The 23,099-nt window shown below is 41.3% G+C and overlaps 1 protein-coding gene across 6 annotated transcripts in view; it reads right to left on the reverse strand.

Annotated features, from left to right (window-relative positions):
- The window catches only part of dnah6 (dynein, axonemal, heavy chain 6), a 67,542-nt gene that overhangs the window by 2,925 nt on the left and 41,518 nt on the right, over positions 1 to 23,099 (reverse strand). For 3 of the 6 annotated variants that reach the window (XM_054779058.1, XM_054779059.1, XM_054779060.1), the window contains 25 exons: positions 20,690 to 20,834; positions 18,673 to 18,789; positions 18,417 to 18,540; positions 18,085 to 18,281; positions 17,342 to 17,545; positions 16,735 to 16,860; positions 16,059 to 16,223; positions 14,722 to 14,789; positions 14,462 to 14,642; positions 14,179 to 14,358; positions 13,858 to 14,091; positions 9,476 to 9,611; positions 9,217 to 9,389; positions 8,651 to 8,841; positions 7,458 to 7,618; positions 7,166 to 7,254; positions 5,764 to 5,910; positions 5,503 to 5,641; positions 5,108 to 5,227; positions 4,891 to 5,012; positions 2,911 to 3,040; positions 2,664 to 2,791; positions 1,021 to 1,206; positions 438 to 510; positions 103 to 254 (listed from right to left, as the gene is read on the reverse strand). In XM_054779058.1, the coding sequence (XP_054635033.1) occupies positions 103 to 254; positions 438 to 510; positions 1,021 to 1,206; positions 2,664 to 2,791; positions 2,911 to 3,040; positions 4,891 to 5,012; positions 5,108 to 5,227; positions 5,503 to 5,641; positions 5,764 to 5,910; positions 7,166 to 7,254; positions 7,458 to 7,618; positions 8,651 to 8,841; positions 9,217 to 9,389; positions 9,476 to 9,611; positions 13,858 to 14,091; positions 14,179 to 14,358; positions 14,462 to 14,642; positions 14,722 to 14,789; positions 16,059 to 16,223; positions 16,735 to 16,860; positions 17,342 to 17,545; positions 18,085 to 18,281; positions 18,417 to 18,540; positions 18,673 to 18,789; positions 20,690 to 20,834 (3,688 nt within the window). Of the gene's footprint in view, positions 1 to 102; positions 255 to 437; positions 511 to 1,020; positions 1,207 to 2,663; positions 2,792 to 2,910; positions 3,041 to 4,890; positions 5,013 to 5,107; positions 5,228 to 5,502; positions 5,642 to 5,763; positions 5,911 to 6,150; positions 6,223 to 7,165; positions 7,255 to 7,457; positions 7,619 to 8,650; positions 8,842 to 9,216; positions 9,390 to 9,475; positions 9,612 to 13,857; positions 14,092 to 14,178; positions 14,359 to 14,461; positions 14,643 to 14,721; positions 14,790 to 16,058; positions 16,224 to 16,734; positions 16,861 to 17,341; positions 17,546 to 18,084; positions 18,282 to 18,416; positions 18,541 to 18,672; positions 18,790 to 20,689; positions 20,835 to 23,099 lie in introns of those variants that run through there. The other 3 variants (XM_054779061.1, XR_008570677.1, XR_008570678.1) reach the window with 3 other exon arrangements.

Raw genomic sequence — 23,099 nt, forward strand, 5'->3', positions numbered from 1 at the left:
AAGACACCCAAATCCTGTTAGTACAATGCGTAACTTTACAAAACCATCAATTGTACACCACTCAAAAGCCAAGCAGAAGAACAAGTGCCGACTAGGCAGTACCTCTTTGTCCATCTCCAGTTCAGCGCTGCTGCTCGTGTTGCGCAGAGCCTCGGTCACTGCGCTCTGGTCCCTGTACATGGGCACCATGTTGAAGCGGAAGTTGAGCTCATCGATGGGCAAATTGTAATGCCGGGCATGATTCTGCAGGACTGCTGCATGTCAACAAGAAGGAGAAAATATCTAAGTTGGCTTCCTCGGGATTCCTGAGCATTTCATATAATTTAAAAACATGTACACTGTGATTACCACCCCGTGTAATAAAGTACATTCTGGCAGCTTTGAGACTTCCTTTCATGGTTCATTAAAAGATGAAGAGGAACCATTTTTATTTTTACCAGTTAGAAAGCCCTGAGGGAAGAAGAATCCAGAGATCCAAAAAGATTTGGGGTGGCCACGTGTGATCCAAGACTACAAGAGAAAAGCACAGTTAGAGAGGTCTTTTAAACGCATGCTTGCACGTTGACTGTGGAACGAGCCACTCATCCTACTGCGCACGTGGGATGGAAATGATGCGACCGACACCGACTCACTGGATTTGCTTTTGTGAACTACCGGACATGTGACACTTGATGAACTGATGACTTTAACCTCTTCATTGTGTTTCTTTTGAGCGTGTGAGTAAAGACAGTTTACAAGTCTCATGGAAGAACATTTTATGTCGGGGGAAATGAACCAAAAACATGCCTGAGGGTGGAAGACCTAATATTCATGTGTTATGAGTGTTGCAACTCCTGAACACACACACACACACACACACACACACACAACACACTAACACAATTAAAGCGCTTACGCAGTGTTTTCCATACATTCACATTGACAGCCACAAATACATTTGGCGCTACCTGTTGGTCATATGGGACTGTCTGTGAATGATACAAATACGTAAATAAAAGATACTTAAGAAACCAAGAAAACCTGGACAAAGTAGATCCTGAGGTTCAGGTCTTTGATCCAGGCGGCCAGGCCTTTAAGAGACGGGTAGGAGGAGTTTGACCAGTGGGCGGGAACCTGGTTGTTCACAAAGCTTGTGTACATCCTGTCCATCTCCTCAGACATCACCACCAGACCTCCTATGGCCTTCTGCAGAGTGATGAGAGACACCTGGAAAGAGAAAAACATTTGAAGACCAAAACAATATGCTTTGGGCAAGCGACGATGTACACTCGGGTCTGCTCATGCAATCATAGGGCACATACTGTATATACAGGAAATACGAGTGCCTAGGTTCCAAAAGTGGGGTCTGCAAATTGTCATGGGGCGCACGGAAAAAAAAATTAAAAACAGCGTGACTACATGGGTGACTGAAAGCCGAACACTGTGAAAAGTTTGGGAACCACTGTAGTAGGATACAAACAACATACAGTCACCCCTCGCAATGTCACGGTTCATTTATCGCTCCCTCGCTATATCACGTTTTTTCTTCCAGAAATTAATTATCACTGTTTCGTGGCACACTATGGTCAATTATTAGTCAAATATTGAAATACAAGTGGTATGTAACATACTGGTCACTGGGTGGCAGTAATGTCACATTACATTACCTTCTTACCTTGAAGAGTCAAAACACGGCCCTCCCTCCCATTCCGTGTGGAAGTGGTAAGTTTTGGGCTTCTTACTTTGTCTTTGTTTGAAACCCTTTCTTAAGTTTAGAATAAATACATTTGAGGCTAACTGGTTTGAGCTCGTTGTGGCGTTATTTATTGTCTACAGGGCTCTAATAATGTTAAAAACCGTATTCAGAAAGTCATCAATGCTCGCATTACGAAAATATTCCATTTATTAACATTGAATCCTATATTACAGAAATTCATTTATCTGGAACCAATTAACTACTATAAATGGTCTTATGCCTTTTACCATTATTAGAGCCCTGTAGACATGAAGTAGCACGCCTATGTCTCCTATACACGCCTTTTATTCTTTGTTTACATCACATTGATCAACTGTAATGTGCAGGCTACGGGATCCCTGCAGGGACACAAGAGACGGCCGCCACTTCAAACATCGCATGCTACTGAGCTAACTAGTTAGCCTCCAATTTACTTATTCTAAACTTAAGAAAGGGTTTCAAACAAAGTGGGGAAGAAGGACAAAGTAAGAAGCCAAAAATGTACCACTTCCCCACAGAATGGGAGGAAAACTTATTTTCACTCTATCATGTTGGACATGCCATGGCTGACTCCATGCAGTAATTTCATGTAATCTCATGTCTCAGCAATGTAACATTATTGACGCCGAGTGACCAGAATACTACATAAACTTGTCTTTCAAAATTTTTGACTATTAATAGACCGCGTCCAGTTCATTTGCATCTCAAAAAGAAAATCTTTGTTCAAATTCTGGACAGGGTGGGTCGCTGTTTTGAAAGATGTGTGAAAGAAGCCATCTACGTCACACAAGAAAGGCGTGCAGCATCACCTATCATCTGCTTCCAACAATGTCATAGCATTACTCCCCCAAAGATTGTCTCATTCCACGGGAAGAGTGGCCACTAATCGGTAACAAGACATAAACAATGCAAAAATGAAATCGTGTGTGTCATTTAAAAGTGTACATACCCTTAGCAATCGCACCAGTTTAGTGAAGCGGTCAGCCTCCTGGCCCAGCACAGTTGTTAAGGAGTTGAGACGACCGTTATCATCTCGTTCAAAAATAGATTCGATGGCCTCGTCCATGTCAAGGCTCTCTGCACACACATGCACACAGTCAGACAATTGAAGGACACAATGCAGCCTTGCATAACACATTTTAATCATAATGACAGACATTGTCTGGAATAAAAGTATAAAAGGCAATAATGCATACCAGGTAGCTTTGCAAGTATGGAGTCAGCAAGTTCGCACACAATCTCGTCATTACTTTTGGCTCCCATTTGGGCTGAAGAGCGAGGATTCACGTCCAGAATGGTGTTGATGAGATTCATGGTTTCTTGGCGCTGTGGAGGCAAACAAAGGCATGTGCAGTCATTTTGCACAATTTTCTTACTGCCTTATAGACTGGGTATATTTGCATCAAAAAGGTGAAACTGAGGTTTACTGGACCATTTATTCTACAAAAGTTGTTTGTAATTTAGCGATAGTACACTCGTCAGTCGCCACAAAAAATGTGCATATTTAAGCAAATTGTATGTATTCTTTGCCTAAATTAAGAATTTCAATGCCTGCATGATATTATATTATTTTAAATGGCTAAATAATTAAAATACAAATATAAGGCACTCAGAGGACACATTCAAAGATGCTGTGATATGTAGTAATCTACACTGGTCACAAGGTGTCAGCAATGTTACTGTAATGTTCGGTGAAACACACAAGCATCAGACTTGATCGCCAGAACAACAGGCTTTTATTGCAGGTTTGAATGCTCTCACAACAGGCACAATAATAATAACTAGGGATGTCCGATATTGGCTTTTTTGCTGATAACCGATCTGCCGATATGGTCTAACTCTCAATTTCTGATTGCGATATCAACCGATACTGATATGTGTAACATCACATATGTCATGGAATTAACACACTGTGGTGACCCACAATATTGTTGTAGACATTTGAAACATTTCTCTTGAAGAATAATAAAGTGTATAATGTTGTTGTAACCACTTAGCTATTGCTAAAGAGTTGTTGCTTGTTGAGTTGAGAGTAAACTGATTGGTGGCACCTACCTTGACTCCTGTATTGTTGTGAATCGCATCTGGTGACCCTCGACGTGGGTAAAAATGTCGACTGACAACAGTGACAACAAGACCATGCTGGCACCTGAGTTAGCTAACGTCTGTGCTATCTGCGGCACACCCACGGCCATGGTTTCAACATATCAAGCCCAGTTCCAACTGCGAGGAATAACACAGGACGTGGCGAAGTATTTACACGTATTGGCGCCGCTGGATGCCTCCATGACGGCAAGTACAGCAGCCCATAGGCCTAAAAATATACAGCAATTTTTTTATTATCAGTTTTCATTACAGGGAAAAACCCGATACCGATATCAACCGACATTATATTTTTATGTCAACATCGGGCCGATAATATCAGTGGCCCGATGTTATCGGACATCCCTAATACCATAATAATCATCATAATAATAATTATGAAAATAATATCGGCTACTGTTGCAGCCATGATCAACTCCAGGCTAAAACTCAACTCTGAATCCGACACCCCTTCCTGTCCTCCACACGTCCAGAACACATTTATTACAACACACGTAAGCATGAGTCTTAGTTATGTCTCAAATGGCTTAATTTCTCTTATTATGTCTACTATATTGGGTAATAGAAGTGTAAAGGTGACTACAGGGGTGTTATTGCATATCTAGAGGGCTCTAATAAGCCTTGTGTCAAAAATAGACATCTTTATGGGCGTCCTAATTACTCACGGTTCTTCTTAATCTTCTTATTGCCTAGAACATCTTTATGTAGAGCAGCAATTCTTTTTTCCACTTCCTCAGAAAGTTCTTTGCCATGAACCGCCATGCTGAACTTCCAGTGACCAGTATAAGAGGGTGTGAGAGCGATAACAAATTTAACACACCTGCTACCCATTCACACCTGAAACCTTGGAGTACGAACGAGTTATATGAGCCCCTAATTTGGATAGTTTAGCATGCCAGGGGTTTATACATTGATGGTTGTATTATCGGTATTCATTTTGAGGGAATATTTAGAACTCCATGTTCTCAGTTCTAAAAATTCCTTCCTCTGAATGTGACTTCTTTAAAGTTCATAAAATTAAACAATTGCACTTTTTTTCTTGCTCCAGCTTTCATTTCAGTGATGCTCCTTACCTGAAAGGCAAGGTTGGCATTCTCATGCATGCCGAACACCTCAGGGTCATCAATGATTGGAAGATTCTCAATGTACTCTACATATAGGTCCATGGTTTCTGACTCTGGGGCGTAGTAGATGCCTTATACACAAAAAGAACCTTCCGATTATGATGTGTATGTAAATTGTTTTATTCAACTGTCAAGCCGATGAAGAGTGTTGGAAAGTGAAAGGTACCAGATGTTGAAAAGGCGTAGCCAGGCTCAAGGGTCTTTGGTGAAAAGAAGCCTTTAAGGATTGTCCTGAGGCAGCGTTGGTCCCAGACATCTGTCACTCTGCCTCCATACGTGATCTCATCTGGGGACACATACAGACACTTCATTTATTCACTCAGGATATCGCGACATGTCGTTTTACATATACAAAAGTCAATTGCTATTATTGAAAGATCAGAGAATATAAAAATGGACCTCTTGCCTATCAGGAGGACACTATAAAGCATGTAAGCATGCTATGATTTACCAAAGCTGTGTGCATTAATGCAAAAGGCATGTTTTTGAAATTTAAAGTTCTGACGATTTCAACCTTTACTAAGATAGAAGTATAGCTGTCGTGTATTAGAGTTTGCCTACTCGTGATGTATACGAGAGCATCCCAAGGAATAGTGCCAGTTTTGCAGTACAGGTTGAGGTTGAGCAGAGCACACTCCCTGTCACTGTCACTGAACTCATAGCGGATGTTCCAGCCCAGAGGGCCAAACTTCTTACGCTCCTAAAGTGCATATAAAAACATCATTTGGATCAAACATACTGTACAAACATACACAAACAGAAAGTAAAGGAGAGAACAACATCAGAGTGTCTTTTTAAGGCAGTAATGCTAAACTTTTCAACCTGAATGATTGCATGAAAAAAGCAGATTCCGAAAACCATCTTCTTCCACTGCAGCCCTAGCACATGTTCTTCAAAGAAATTGCTGGAGATCTCGGTGAAGGCTCGCCGAATGTTGGCTCGTAGGCCTTTGGGAGGTTCATTAGTCACCTGAAAAAGCAGACACAAGCAAACTATAAATACTTATAAATACCTATTTTGTAATAGTAGATTGTCGACTTGATTCACTATATTTTTCATCCAAATAGTAATCATGCCAAAATGTTGTGTTGCTGCTGGATGTTCATAGTCTCCGAGTGACGCTGGAAGGTTGTTTTCTTTTCCAAAAGAGGAAGGTTTAACACCAAAAAAAATTAAACAAGTGCAAATCAGAGAGAGATGGATGCCCACCTTGAGTTCTCTTTGCATTGATCATTTCACTGGTGACTGCTATGAAGGAACACCTTTACAAGATGCATTTGGCTTGAAAAGTACAGTAAAAACACACAAAAAAGTCAAAAAACAAAAAAAAGAACAATGTCAAAGTTGCCACAGAACAGAGTAAGTCATGTCTTGTTTACATAATGTCTTCTAAACAGTATTCCATGATAGCATCAAGGCTGTAAAGCATTATACACGTGATATAAATGTGTATAACGGGGCTGCAACTATTAAGACTCGTTTATGCTCATTAAGAAGCTGATTTAAAACAATAATTGAAAGATAAACTCCAGAGTAATTTAGACTTACCATTCTGTGTTTTGAAGGCGTCCATGCCTTAAGGCTGAAGTCCATGTTCTGCAAGTTCTCTATTTTATCTCCAAATGTTTCTCCGCTCTTTTGTCCTCCAAAACTTTACACATCACTCAAATTTGTAAACATCCTCTGTCTTGTACACCTCTATGTTTGTTTACGTGAGTGATAGTACTCCGATGGTGTCACTTCCGGAAATTAGACTGAACAGCGAGAGCTAGTACATTATGGGTGGTGCCATCCATCCATTTTCTATGCCCCTTATCTTATCTATGCCGGTCGTGGGGGTATGCTGGGCGAGAGGTGGGGTACACCCTGGACTGGTCGCCAGCCAATGGCAGGGCACATATAGACAAGCAACCATTCACACTCACATTCAAACCTATGGACAATTTAGAGTCTCCAATTAGCCTTTGGAATGTTGGAGGAAACCGGAGTAGCTGGAGAAAAATGTTTAAAAATGTTTAAAATTTAAAATTTTAATCAATAAATTAATAAAATGCTCACAAAATTATATTTTTTTAAATCTCACTACCATTTCTTCTTTTTGCATTTTGAAGCTCTACTTCAACCCTCCTTATGATCCAACAGTGCAAAATGTAAATGCTTGCAATTGTTCAGCTGGTCTTTTGAATCAGGAGTGTATATGCTGTCGCTGTGTGTGTGTTTTTACCTTGACAGAGTTTTGCAGCACTGTAACTGGAAATACTTTGGTGGGCATGGAACTGAGAAACAAACGGAAGTTCTCGTGGATTGACGTGTCTGTGTAAGAACAGCAAGCTAAATTAATGTCTTTGTCAATATAGAAAAAATAAAAGAGCAATGGTTGTGTCATTGTCGTGAGGAGGATACGTGGTAGAAAATAGATAGATTGTATTCCACGGCTTTCCAGATATGACTGGCTTGGTGAAAATAGTTACGATATTGTACAGTGTGTATGACGTAACACATGGTGGTTTCTTTACCAGGCTCAGCAAATGTCTTAATGATCTCCTCCATGGGGAGCATCCAAGAGACGGCTAAATGACAGTTTTGCAAGAAAACCCAGCCTCCACTCGCTAATGCTGACAGGATCATTTTTTCTGCTATGGGCCCTTGTCCTTGGCCCAGAGAAATGGACTCCACCCTAAGAGTTGGAGAGAACAGAACATTTTAATACGTTATTGCAATGTTAAGGAAAATGACTGGTGCTATTAATGCTGCATTTTTAAATTAATTTAACTTAAAATAATTTTCAATAAATTCATATAATTTCCTCAAAATTAAAGAATAACTTGCACTGGTAAAACTTACTAAAAAACTATAATGTTTATTAGAATATTATTATATTATATTATTAGTCATTTATAATTTATAAAATTAAAGCGCTTTGAGACAGTTTACTATATTTACCTATTGATGACGCAGCATAAGCATCAACTGGGGGTTCAGTGTTTTGCCCGACGACACTTAGATAGTCATGGGAATCGCACCAGCAACCTTCATTCTACCATGTGAGCCATTCCGCCTCTATTATTGTTTATTGTTTCTATATTATTAGTATATGACTATATAATATTATAAAGAGAAGAAAGAGAGAAAGAGAAGAACAAGAGGAGAGGGGAGGGAAAAAAACCCTCCAAACTATGCTCCTATGTGGGAGTACAGTGTGGGACTGGCAAAAAACCTCTGCAACATAGGCACAAATAAGCACACTTTATAACATAAGAACTTGAAGACTTGCACCAGGTGAGGGGAATGGGGGTGGAGGTGTTCCAGCAAAGGCTTGCACCCAGCTACAGCAATTGCAGCCATATTTTGGCGCGTGCCACAGACCCCGCCTGTCCGCATTGGGTGAATGTCATGGCGAAGGTGTGGGATGAGGGAGAGGGTGTAGCATATGTGTACGTGTGTGAGTGTCCTTGGATGCGTGTGTGTGTAGGCTTGGAGAAGTCGCTCCGTCTCGCTTTGTTTGCAGGGTGTTATAGTGTACTGTTACTCCCCTAATATTTACCACTGCAAAATCATCTATTGTGTACCACAATTATTTGACTGTATATGCGGTTGAAGATGCTGGGAAGAAAAAAAAAAAAGCAAATGTCTTCTGGTGCAACTTACAGTAGTTAGTGATTAGTCATCTTTAACTGAGCCTCAACATGAATCTTTCACAGTGTTTTACCTTTCAAGACATCCCCTCTCGTTTGCAAAGCGCTGGAAGGCGCCCATGGGGTCGGAGCCAGTGCTGAGGATGAAGACGAGTGGCGTCGATGGCGACATGTCGTTGTATAGATTAGCGAGATCAATGGGTGGGTTTTCTACAAACTGCTTCCCTAAGCTGACAATCACAAATTCTGTTGCTGCAAAAACAACCTGGACAAGGAAGAGACACAATTTCTACTATACTTGATATCAGTTTGGTACCTTTCATTTCAGATATCACCCACCAAAGTATGGCACCTGAAGGGTGGAGGCCCATTGACCGGTTGACAGAACAGGACAGCAATAGTAGAAATACAAAAGTGTGCCTTCTCTCAAACAAAGCTAGCGTTATTCTTCATTCATTAACAGCTGTATGCCATAAAGAAACAACACACAATGCAGGATGTCCAACATTGTTACTTTTTTTTAGGATCACTGCATCATTGAAGATGCACAAAGATGTGATCTTCCATTAAAAACTAAAAAGGTCCAGTTCAGGACGATTCATTTATGCAAAGCAGCATGTATTCCAATTTGGTAACCTACCTTCTCTTCCATGAAGCTCTTGATAAGGACCAGCTTCTGGAAAGAGCTCAGCCTTTCATTCCAATGGCCTCGGATTCCGCTCTGCTCTTTCCCATCTTTGGACTCAACCAGAGGTGGCAACTTCGACACATAGCCCTCCCACTCCTTTGGATTAAAAGATGTCTCAAAACGTCCTTAATAAAGGTGACAGGCACTGGTTAATAATCTAAATCAGAAACATATTACTGATCTTAGCGATAGGTGAGTAGCAGGGGTTTACCTAGCTGAACATCGATATGGGTTGCAATGATTTCATTTGAGATGCCCTTGAAGCAGGACAGTGACTCCTCAAGTTCACAGCATGTCTGCCAGTAATCATCACTCAACCAAGGGACATCTGGCCGCTCTGGATATTCCTAACAGATAAGACACCAGCGATGATGACAAAAGTGGAGGGTCTATAAACTAAACTAAGATCTTCTCTGACATTAAACGACAGTGGCGGGTAAATGACATGAATGAATGATGAATGTATTGAAGATGCAATGCAAAAGACAAAAAAAGGACACTGTTAGAATGATAATCGGGACACCAACCAGGCTGCATCCCCAGTCCTTCTATCACAAGCACATGAATACATGGATATACCCCCGGGCGTGAGTGGAACAATCTGTATTGTGCTCTACAAAGCAGCCAACCTTATCCATAAAAGCAGAGCTCCTTTAATTCCTTGCTCTGTGATTCTATTCATTGGTGTTAAATGAATGCCGTTGGGCCCGAGTGGACAAACAACAATCATCGCAGAGAAAAGCAAGAGAGTAGATACTGGTGTCAGGTTAATTGGAGTCCAAATCACCTCCAAAATGCCCCTCAAGACTTTGGGTTGTCCAGAAGGACCTTTAGTAACTTGAGGACTTTTGTATTTTTTGTTTCAGACCTATGAGTATTCCACATGCTAGTAGGACAGATGACAACAAACAGAAAAAAACTCATTTGATGAAATATTAACCCTTTATCGGGCAACATAAGTACTTAAGTCTGTGTACATAATGGAGTCTGCACTCCTCATTCTGAGGCATAATGTTAAAGGGTCCCTGACGTGATTTATCAACTTTGCTTGAATATGACATATATGGTTAATAATTATGTTCTACATTGTTAAAGTTCTGAAAGCTAATGGTAAATTCGTAATTGATATTTTATGGCGCCACCAGCTAGCTCTCGCTGTTCAGTTTTAGTGACGCCATCGGAGCACTGTCACTGAGGTAAACAAACATAGTGGTGCACGAGACAGAGGATGTTTACAGTGATTATAGCAAAGATTTGAGCGATGTGTCAATAGTTTTTGAGAAGAAAAAAAGGGAGAAACATTTGGAGATGAAATAGAGAACGTGCAGAACATAGACGTAAGCCTTAAGACATGGAGATGAATATTGGTCGCCTTCAAAACACAGAATGGTAAGTGTGAATTACTCTGGAGTTGCCTATCCTTCAATTATTCTTTTAATTCGGCTTCTTAATGAGCGTAAAGGGATCTTTATAGCCTGATTTATTTTAGATTTTGTCACAATCAAAGTCACCCTTGCTGCTCAGGTTCTACGAGGACTGAATGGTACGTAGTAGCCTGCCACCAACCCAGGACACGATGCCGGACACGGCCAAATACCTTTACTAAGTCGACAAAGCACATGTGAACAGGTTGGGCAAACTCCCATTACCTCTCCAGTGGACCTTCCCAGGAAGGCTGAGTAGTGTGATCCTTATGAAGGTGGAACACACACTCTGATCATCCTTCTTGAAAAAGGGGGCACTGGTCTGGTCGGGTCTGCCAATTGAGAGGTATTGCTCCTGACTTCCACGCAATGTTGATGAAGTATCAACCAAGACAGTCTCACAACATCCAGAGCCTTCAGGAATTCAGAGCTATGCCACCCTCAGTTACCTCAGCCATGGTGATAGACAGGTCCGCACATGCTTCCCCTACAGATGGTGTGTCAGTAGTAGTTTGAGAGTTTGCCGGTCTGCCAGAAGTTCTTCAAAGCAGACCAAAAACTGTGCTTAATGGCATCACTGAACACTTCCTAAACCCGAGATTTTGCTTCAACCACCCCAGAAGCAGCGTTCCGCTTGGCCTGCCGGTACGTGTTAGCTGCTTGAGCAGTTCCACACGCCATCCATGCTCGGAAAGACTCCTTCTTCAGCTTGATAGCCCCCCTAACCTGTGGTGTCCACTATCGGGTTGAGGTGGGTGACGCCACGACAACAATCACGTCGCAATCACAGTCCGGTCGGCCACCTCAGCAATGGAGGCACGGAATATGGCTCATTGAGACATAATATCCTCGTCCTACTCCGGAATGCTGGCGAAGCTCTGCCGGAGGTGTGACTTTAAGAGTCAGCAAACGGGAGGGTCCGCCAGACAATCCCAGGCCAACCCTTCCTATACGTTTGGGTCTTCCACGTCTGTTCGACATCCTCCGCCACCATCTAAGCCAAGTCATCCCCAGGTGTTGATCAGTTGACAGCTCAACATCACTCTTCACCCGTGTGATGAAAACACGTGGACACAGTTCTGACGATACGACGACAATGTCAATCACCGACCTGCGGCCTAGGCTATCCTGGTGCTAAGTGCAGTCGTTGACATCCTTATGTCCAAATGTGTTTGTTCTGGACAAACTGTGGTTAGCCAGTTGTCCAGTAACATAACAGCACACAAGTTCAGATCGGGAAGGCCATTCTTCCCAATCACGCCCCTCCAGGCCACATTTTTGTTGTCTACATGGGCAATGAAGTCTCCCAGTAGAACTAGAGAGTTACCAGCGGGGATTCTCTCCAGCACCACTCTGATAGACCCCAAGATGGCTAGATACTCTGAGATGCTGTTTGGTGTGTATGCACAAACAACAGTCAGGACCCTTTTCCCGACCAGTTGGCGTAGAGAAGTAACCCTCTTGTTCTTAGTAGAACACACAGGCACCAATCTGTGGGGCTATTAGTAAACCCATGCCAGACCCCAAAAAGGTGGGTTCAGGTGAGTCCAACTGTGTCTAGTCTCAACCTCTTGCACAAGCTCAGGCTCCTTCCCCTCCAGGGAAGTCACGTTCCATGTCACAAGTCCCAGAATTGGCTGTCGAAAACCAGTTTGCCCAAGCGCTTGCCCTCAACCTCCACAGCAATTACATTATAATAAATAACTAACATAATGATGATAATGCATTCACAATGCACCGTTTTTCCTAAAGTGTCAATATTTCTAAGCAATACATAAGCCAAGCATAACAAGCTTCCACTTTGTGAAAAAGGACTGTTTCAGTATCCATACATCCCTGCATCAGTGTGGGAGGAGACAAAGTTATGTCATTCAGAGGATTTGGCCAAAAAAATGTCATGTTGCTATTTTCTTGTCATCATAAGAATGCACGGAAGCCTAATTGTATACAATAACATATATTTTTCATTTACCAATCATGATACGTGTTTCAAATAAGTCGTTCATTATCATTCAATCCTGCCGACAGTCGAGCCTGATGCCCTGCAACTTATTCTCTTCACTGCCAGTGCTACCATATTTACATTTCAGGCCTTTGTTCTCTACTCACCTAGGGGATTTACTGTGAAAGAAGTTCAACAAACCCGGGCTTTGTGCTCAACATGAAGTTCCCCAAGAAAAGTAAAATGGTACTGCAACGCTGGTTAGCAACTTACTTTGTCAAGTACGGTTCTCGGCTTTGTGTTCAGTGCGCATTCACGTCATATTACTCTACTTCCACTTAAACGCCAAGCGATCCCAGCCAGTGTACTTTACACAAGATGAGCAAGTCATTATTGTGTAGCGTGATGAGGAGTTGAAAAAGATTATTACTGCCAAAAGCAACACTGTTGCCAACAATACAGCGGAGGACCGCTAGCAGAATAATGCTGATTGTGTAAATGTGCAAGTTAACACTTGATTAATATACCAATTATACTGTACAAGTATTTTCATTTATGGCATTTATGGCAGGGGCAACACGCTTTAACACGCGCGGAGGAGCGAAACATGTGTGAGTCACTTAATGATTTTTTTGTATCCAACCAAGTAGGTTGTTCTTTAAAATTCAAACTAAATTTGAACTTTAAACAACAGAGAAATGTGAGAAAATATTCATGCCTGTCTGAGAAGTGTATAAAGTGTAAGGTTTTACAGCCTTAAAACAAACATACAGTATGTAATCATTGCAAAAAAATATATGCTGGCTATTTCGCTGATTTCACTTATTGCAGGCTATTTTGGGAACCTATCCCCAGCGATAAACGAGGGAACACTGTATAGGAAGACTAACGGGCTGAGTACTCATGCAAGGACCGCTGTGACATATATGTCTGCTAACACTGGCCAAGTTAATATTTCACATTGCATTTTATTCCTGATGCACGGCTCAAAAAGTGAACAAATACAGTATATTCCCTCGGCTGAAAATCTGTGTCTCTTACGGAGAATTTTATCAGGGAACGCTCGTGGATCAGTGTGATCTCAAAGTAGCCGGAGTGCTTCCCACCAACACACCTTGCTAACCCCCAAGACTTCATATTTCTTACAAGTGTTTTTTGTTTGTTTGTTTGTTGGTTTTAACCAGGAAACATTCTGAGCATGTAATCTAATTAAATTTTCCAACCCACCTTTTCCAGGCCTGCAGTAGACCTAATGAAGTTCTGCCACTCAAGGTCTAAGATGTCACCTCTCTGCTTCAAAATCTCCACGCATAACATGAAGCTGTAGATAAGTTTGTGTTGCTCAAACAGGCCCCTGGAAACATTTATGTAGGAGTTGAGTAAGATCTGGTCCAGGAGGATCTGCAGACGTTCTTCCAATATGTCACTCTTTTCTGACATCTCGATGCTCGTGTTGAAGAGCTGCGTAGGAGGGTGAAACAAATACCATTCCTGTCAAAATACCACCCTAAGCTGTCATACGATTAAAAGCACGTATTGTCTGCTCGCCTGTTTAAAGTACTTGAGGGAGAACTGGTACATTGGATCGATCTCAGAGAGACTGGCAATGACAAAAAAGAGGACAGAGCCTCGAGTGGCTACAGATCTGTAACCCTCTCTTGCATTGTTGATCATCAATTCAGTGGCCTCTGCCTCCTCCAAACGTTGTTTGATAGCTGCTGATGTCACCTGAGGGAGATAGAAAAATGGTTGGGAGATAAGAAGTCACAATCCAAGCATCTGACATGAAGATGGTGAACTCCAAAGTCGTCCAATCAGCATTTTCCAACACCTTTGACTGTTGGAGAGTGGTAACAAGCTCCTCATTGTCAAGTATATTTCCCTCAGAGGTGAAGAGAAGCTTGAGGATACGGTTTTCAATGTCCTTCAGCTGGATGCGGTCATTATTGATGCGCACAACCAGATCGTTCCTCTGCTCCTCCAGATGAGGACTTTCCAGGCACACCACATCACTAAGAAAAGAATGATTGAATGGTGAAGTGGTCACCACTTGCTATTACAAAAATATGTTTTTTTCATGTTGCGTAATACCCAAGCAGTTGGTCCTCCAAGCCGGACTTGGTCACAGTGAAGTTGATGATCGTAACTTTGATGCACACCTGAAAAGTAAAAGGAATACTCAAAAATTGATATATAGAGTGGATCCCTACATATTCGCAATTCAGCATTCACGGCCCTGAAAATTTGCGGATCTTTGGTTAAAACAATTGTGTTTTTCTTCTCCAAAAATAGGCAATTTTTTTTCAGAAAACATATCTCATTCACCCGAGTGGGTAATACAGTAGAACCTTGGTTAGCGTGATTAATCTGTTCCAAAAGGTCGGACTACGACTGAAACGTACTCAAACCAAATACATTTTTCTCATAAGAAATCATGTTAACGCTAATTAATCGATACATTTATACATTTTATACTTTAAATGTGTTTAATAAGTGTGTGAGGCACATTGGAAGGAGGAGGGAAGCGTTCGGGACTTGAATCTAATCTAATAATTACAAGAATCATTTCTATTGCAAATGTTGATCCAAAAACTGGAGGACAACATCAACGTCAAACTAGCAGGAGGTTTGGAGTGGGGTGGAGCGAGCCGTGTGTTACAAATAGACATTGTAAGTGGCCAGCGGAGCTAATTTGTTTATTTTATTCATTGGTGCACCCCATAAAGTTGGAGAGAGAGAAAAAAAAAAACAGTGATGTCACATGCCAGTTTTGCCACATTAGTCAACAGGCAGAGCAGATAACCTAACCAAAGTTGATAATAAGCCCAACATTTTTGCGAGTGTTTGTGTATGTGGGAGCGCAGGTGGTCCGAGGTCGGGCAAATGTGCCCATTCAATGAGGCTATTGGCTACTAGCGTCTAATTTGCACCCTTGGTAGGTGAACAGAAGTATGTGGCATTCAATGTTAGTGGCGTGTTATTGTATTCAAGAGCTACTGGGGTGTGTGTGATTTTAATAAAATGTGGTGTATGTATATATTAAATGCTATTGTAGTTGTGAATTATAAGTGTTAAGTTGTGTTAAGATACGGCAAATTTAAATACTATTGTAGCTGTTACTTGATATGCTTGATTAACAGGTATAAGGTATGAACTTCATGTGCTTTGATATGTAAAGAGATTGGTTTTGTTGTTTTGCTACAGTATGTGTTTTTGTTTCACGGTACCCAACAAAGAAATACAATCGTACCAGTTGAACTCAGTGCTGTGTTTACTGATGCCAAGGCCTGCTACAGACATACTTATGCGAGTATCAATTACTTGCAGATTTTCACCATTCACTGGTAGCACCGGAATGTAAACCCCATGAATTGAAAACAGCTCAACATGCAAATGTGGAGATTTGTGCCAGCAGGTGCTGTCCCCACCTCTGGTAAGTAGTGGGGATTGGCCATCTTAGTTGTCATGTAGAACCGGAAATTTTTGTCGTAGTCAATATCCGAGTCTCCGAGTCGGATCAAAGTTCTTCCACCTGCTATGAAAGTCTGTTTGAGCAGGACAGGCTCCAAAGCTGGATCCAGGGTCTCCTTTAACTACATGTACAAGAAAAGAAAGAACAAGTATAGACATGATCACACCATTTTGCTTAAAATTTCTACTTATCACACACTAATACACGACAGCAGATACAGTGGGAAACGGTTCTACACAGCAATTTTAAACATACAGTATATTTTCAGTGTGTACTGTCACGGCCAAAGGTTTTGAGAATGACACATAAAAGTTGTTGTGAAGAAAGCTTTGGGGCGCCCAAGAAAGTACAGCATGAATCTAAGTTGATTTAGCTGCGGCATTGGGACACCACCAGTGCAGCGCTTGGGCAAAATTCCAAACAAGTGCAGTTTTCCTTTAAGGTAACAGTCAATAAAAGCCTTTGACACGTGTGAAATGCTTGTACTTCCGTATATCATAGCAACATCTGACAAAAATATCTAAAAACACCAAAGAAGCAAACTTTGTGAAAACCAATACTTGTGTTATTCTCAAAATGTTTGGCCATGACTCTATTAAGCATGTTTTACTGTAAAATGAGTGTATTTTTACCTCCTCCAGCAGGACAGGCATGCCCATACGGATGCCATTTTCGAGTTTATGGAGAAAGTTTGGATCAGTGAGCTTGATCACCTTTAGACCATGTTTGGCCTCCTTGGAACGAATCCATCGGTTGGCCTGATGGGGAAAGAATTTCACAATGACAAATATTAGAAAGTTTAACATCATTTTGTTTCATTATTAAGGAAGGGTGTCTGCCCTGGTGTATCACGGAATCCGGAGACAGCAGTCCAGCACTCGCCGGATATGGCTGCATCGACTGTGGCTGGCTGCCGGCCTGTGCTGGAAGACCTCTACCCCCCTTTCCCTGTCACCTGGTGCAAATCTTCCAGTTCTTATGTTGTAAATTGTGCTTTTTTTCCTGTCCTCTTTGTTCCCCCCCTCTTGTTGTTCCCTTTCCTCTCCCCCTTGTTATCGTCCAGTCATCCTGTCCTGTCTACCCCCTGTCATATTGTATGGTATGTTGTATATGTACGGACGGGTGATTGCACAATTTTGCTTGTACCTCTGTATAAAAGTGACGGGTAAAGGCTGTTCTGATTAATGCAAAAAACAACGAAAGATACAATTTGAAAGTTCCCATAATGAACAGGTTCACCTGATCCTGTGGATCAATCATGAGGGGCCAGCGGCGACCCTCTGTCACCAGGATTCCATTCTCTGTGGACACTGTATCTCGAGGCAGACCTTCGGCATTCCACTTTTGGATTACATATGGGTCGCCCAAAATGTTGATAAGGCTGAAGCTGGAACTGATGGGGATGCTCAGGTTCTGGCACTGTGATATCCAGTCATCAACAAGCTGATGAAAGGAGTGGAAGTGTACTGTTAGATATTATCGCATCAAAAGGTTCAGCCTAATAGCGTCCCATAGACACTCACATAGCACAACCACAATTGCACAACACTCACAGATAACTGAAGGAAAAAAGAAGAGGTAAACACACAACAGATGCACTGTTTGTGACTCACACAAGCTTAACTGTCACTTCTACACAAACTTAACTTTCACTTTAGAGGGGTGTGGCAACTGCTATATAGACTGTATACTTTCAGTCCAGCGCGGTAACCAAATATATTTCTCTTATGTTTTAACAAAATTTGAAAACCTTTTCAATTGTGTGTTCATTGACTACTTCTCTGAGAGTAGCGCAGTCCAAAGAACCAGGAAGAAAGGCTTAAGAGAAGAAATAGCGATTGGCCTCGTGTGAGTGTGGCCTTAACAAGGTAATAATGATTTTCTCTGCCTTAGAACACAGTTATACAGAAATAACTGCAATGCACAGGGTAGACCAGTAGCCATCGTCACAAATGTCCATATTATAAGCAACATGCTCCTACCAGCTTTCTGTAGTGAGAGGTGAACGCTCCATAGTAGGCCACGCAAGCAGCTGCAATGAAGACATTCCCCACAATATCGATGATCTGTTGATCGTACAGGGCGACACTTTCCTCCCAGCGGACTTGCTCATCTCCTAAAGCGGATGTTAGCTTTCCTGCTCGTGTCAACCGAGCCTGTGTCACTGCCATGGTGTTAACTTTAAGAAAGGACAGTCATTTCATATGAAAAAATAAATCATCCAACATACACTAAATAAATTATTATAATCTATTCAAATGCTATCAAAGGGTTTGAGTTGTATTCAAATTGGTACAAAGGACATGGCAATCACCCAATTCCTGCTTCTCATTCAAGCTGCTGTCATAATTCTCCTGGAGAACCCTGATCTTATCTTCCACCTGCTGGAGCAGTTGTTGCTTCTCCCTCAGTGTCGCCATGGTGGTCTCTAGCTCCTCCTGCATGGGACGGTAAACAAAGACATTGGAAATGATTGCAGTTAATCAGTACTCGTCAAGACTTTATTCAGCAAATTGTAATTGTGAGTGCAGAGAGCCATGCTAACAATGTTTGTGGACTAAATTGCTCACCTGTGCTTTGGCGAACGCTTCTCTCTTGGGACCAACTTCCTTGAGGACTCTGGAATAAATGTCCATGGCTCTGACCCACATACACATTGACTTGCAAGCTTTGGACACTTTCTCCACCTTCATAATGTAAAATTGGAATGGTTAAATTCAGCAGCATAAACAGTGCCCTCCGCAAGTGTTAGAACAGTGAGGTACATTTCTTTATTTGTGCTGTGGACTGAAAACATTTGGGTTTGACATCAAAATCCAAATTTGAGAACATTTCAGCTTTTATTTCCAGGTTTTTACGCCTGGATCCGATGCACAACATAGAGGACAGCACCATTTGTTGGAACTAGGGATGCTCCGATCAGAGTTTCATGCTGCTGATTCCGATACCAATCACATGGATTGACTGTACATTTTTCAATTTATTTATGATGAATGCTATTGGGCAGGGACGCCCTTAGACAATTCCAAGGGCCCCTGGCACTGAAAAGCACTTGAGCGCAGACCTCCGCCAAGTGCCATAGTGCCATAGTGCCCCCCATATTGTGATTCACACCAAAATAATAATCCTACATTTTTTGGATCAGTCTTTGATATCTTGTAGAACCTGTTGGAAACTTTTTCGTGGAGTTACAGTATATACCTCGCAATGTTAAAGACTCCTTTAAAAAATTTCCGGATCCAGACGGTGATCCGGATCACCCTCAAAATTTCCCCAAAATATAATTTCTTCCATATCCCCATAATTTTCCGGCAATTACTGAAATTGTCATCTAAACCCACTCACAACTTTTCAACTTATTTTGAACACAAACAAACAAACAGACAAACGCTGGCAAAAACATAACCTCCACACTTGTGTGCGCTTTTTTTGCGCTGGCTGAGGTAATTACTATGAACTAAACGTTTGGTCGGATGATCTTTTTTGCCTTTATTTGTGTGAAAGGATTTTTGTACTATTTCACACAAACCTGAATTTAATTTGATGCATGTTTTGGAGTAACATGAATACACATTCGATAATTAATTTTGTAGCTCAAGAAAATCAACAGAATAAAATAATACAAATAAATATTTGTACTAATATTTGGTGAGCTACTCAAAATCAGCTGGCGAGCTCGGAGACCCCTGTAATATCACCAACTTTAGGCTTTATGGTCATTAAACAACCACACACAAATAGTTAGTTAGGCAAATGACAACAAAAGAGCAAAACTGTTCAGTGACACTTGAAAAAGTTAGTAGGTACCACAAGAAGGTAATATCTACGAGTAGCTTTCCCGTGGGGCAAAACAAGCTCCGAATTAACCGCATTGCTTGTTTGTTTTAAACATAAAAAGGCCGCCGGGTTGAAAAAGTCACATTTGGAGTCCAAAGACCAGAAGCTAGGCGGATTAATTCTAATGTAAAGTACAGCCAGTGACAGACAGGCAAAGTGTGTAAACAGAGATGCAAGAAAAGTGGAACAGCAATAGGTTTGGTAAGGGAGTGATCAAACACGCTGGCATGGATTAGCATAGCCTGCGTCAAGCTGTCAACCTGAACCTGAAGGTTTTACAGACTAGTTTGGATTCTCGTGGCAACACGGGAGAGAGCACGTCCCTTGTCGGCTCAATGCGAGACGTGTCGTTTTGTTGGCACCCCAAGTGACACAGCAGACACGTAGGAGCTGTCGCTGCACGGCTATCGTTTTTTGTGATTGGTTTTGAAAGGCGTTCATCGGCACGCGCCGATCACGTGTTTATTTTTCCACAGAAATCTGACGATATTGATCGAACCATCCCTAGTAAGAACCCACCCATTTTTCATGTGAGCAAAAGTATTGGAACGTGTGACTGATAGGAGTGTCAGATTGCATTGCTTATTCAATCAATAAATAGCACTGAATGTCAACGCTCAGTTTCAACTGGGGTGGGATAGGTTTTGCCTGTGTAGACTCGATCCAAAAGCCATAATCCTAACTCGATGGAAAATATGATTTCCTCAAAACCAACACCAATCACGTTTTGGACACAGCATCCAAACAGACCTTCTCGGGTACGAATTCGGGGTTGTTAATGTATTTCTGCAGCTTGGCCAGGACCTGAGGCTTGATATTGTCCTTGTCGTAGTCAGTCAAATATCGGGTGAAATTGGCATCACCCAGTAACTTTTTAGCACTGGCCCAGTCCGTTCTGTGCAAGGACAAACAAAGGAAAAGGCAATTTCAACATGCAGAGTGGCACTTTGTGTGGTGGAACACATGCAACATCATTTCAATGACAGAAAAGACAAAGTTATAAACACATCACTTTTTCTGAAAGGACTTGAGGTTAGAGAGTCAACAGTATAAAGTAGATCCCTGCTATTCACTCTTAGGCCACTCACAAAGGGCGAAAAACAATGAGATGGCCAAAAAATGCCTATTTTGGCACTCCAACAGGTCACCAACAGGTCATTGAACCAAACTCATCCCTCACTCATGGTTCAACCAATATAACTGCATCACTGCATGTGGTTAGCAAAAGGAATGCTTACACGCTAATATACATTAAGAAAAAAGACATATTTTTACTATTTTACCACCCAGAAGGCATGCTAGGCAATTTCCTGTTGGGGAAGTGTGCGCATGGGCTTCCAGCATGCCCTGTGGGCAAATGAGATGGCTTTCCTATCAATAAACAGCTTAATTATGGAGATTATGAGCACAGAATGTCAAATTTTCTCAGAAATAGAAAAATACTTGTAATTTGCGGGGTTGCGAATGCTGAATCACAAATGTGCAGCGATCCAATGTATATATATATTTTTAAATATTATTTATGCATTTAATTAACCAAAGAAAAAAACAACAACTCTAATCCAATTCCACAACACTTAGAAAGATAGAAATTTATACAAAACAATTGAGAAGACAAAATACACAATACTAAAAAGTAATAAAAAATCTAAAATAAAAATATATACAATATTAGAGATGTCTGATACTATCGGCCCGATGTTGGCATAAAAATGTAATATCGGTATCAGGATTTTTCCCTATAATGAAAGGCAATAATAAACATAATGCTGTATATATGGTAAATGGTCTTTCACTTGTATAGCGCTTTTCCACCTCCAAGGCACTCAGAGAGCTTTGACATTTACCTACTGTCCAGCATCAACCATGGGTGGCTAGTAGCAAGCTAGCTTGCTCCTTCCATTCCATCCATCTTTTATGCCACCTATCCTCACTAGTACCTATCCTCACCTATCCTTCCTGGAAGTAAGCGACTGTTAGTGGGGACATCCGTGAAAATGCTGCTTTTCACATGATATCCGGTGTATTTTCATTCGTATACATGTTTGTTAGGTAAATTACATTTCCTCTTCAATTTTGCATCGGATTTACACAGAGTGTTGGACCACCTCGAGTCATACGACGGCTTTGAATGTTAAGTCCAACTTTAAGCCTTTCAAACTCATGGATCGTAGCTTCAGGGCTAGATAAAAGGTATGTAGGATATAAATTCACTTTAATATCTATACTATATGGAATTTCGTTCAAATTTGTTAATTTTGGCCTGGAATTACTGTTTACATGCAATTTCTAGTGTGGCGTGGAAACCAATACAGCGTGCTGCTGCAGAGTAGCGGAGCGACGTGGCCACAGCCACCCCTGGTCACTCTCCGGCCACCCCGCCGGCCATCTAGACATTTCCGGTATCAACTTATTGCCACCCCTATGTGAGTAATGGTCTCATGTGAGCCACCCCAGTGAAAAACTTCTGGCTTCGCCACTGCTGCTGCACCGCGAGTGCTAGGCTTACATAACTTGATTTTCTTCCCTGGACTTTTTGATGGTCATCAGTTCATGTAAATGTTGTACAATGTTGTTTACAGCCATGTTGAGAAGCTAATTGCTGTTGCTGTATCCATTAACTTCACAACAGATATGTGTTAATTCCACCACAGGAGATACTTGATGTTGATCGGCTGATATACGTATCAGAAATTGAGAGTTGGACAATATCGGCATATCGGTTATCGGCAAAAAAGCCAATATCGGACATCCTTAATAATTATGATAATAGTAATAAAAAATAATAATTAAAAAAAAAGGAAACTGCAATGCAACATGTCTTGCGGCAAATGAGATGAAAACGACCTTATTATGGACATTACAAGCACAAAATGTTGGGTTTTCCCGAAAATACAAAAAAAATATTGTGCATGTGCAAATGTTGAATCACGAATATGCAGGGATCCACTGTATATTCACGTTATCAAGGTATTTTTCATCCACAATCCTTATGTGAGATGAAAACACGTCTTTCTGTTTTCTGTGCATTCCAAAGATATAAAAACAGATAAAAAGACGCAGCTAAAAATGCACATAATGGGAAAAACTTATTCTGCCTATAAAGCCTTCTGAAAAAAACAACGCCCCATTTACATATAATGTGACGTGCACATTAACC

The sequence above is a fragment of the Dunckerocampus dactyliophorus genome, chromosome 6, assembly GCF_027744805.1.
Source record: "Dunckerocampus dactyliophorus isolate RoL2022-P2 chromosome 6, RoL_Ddac_1.1, whole genome shotgun sequence".
Lineage (NCBI taxonomy): Eukaryota > Metazoa > Chordata > Actinopteri > Syngnathiformes > Syngnathidae > Dunckerocampus > Dunckerocampus dactyliophorus.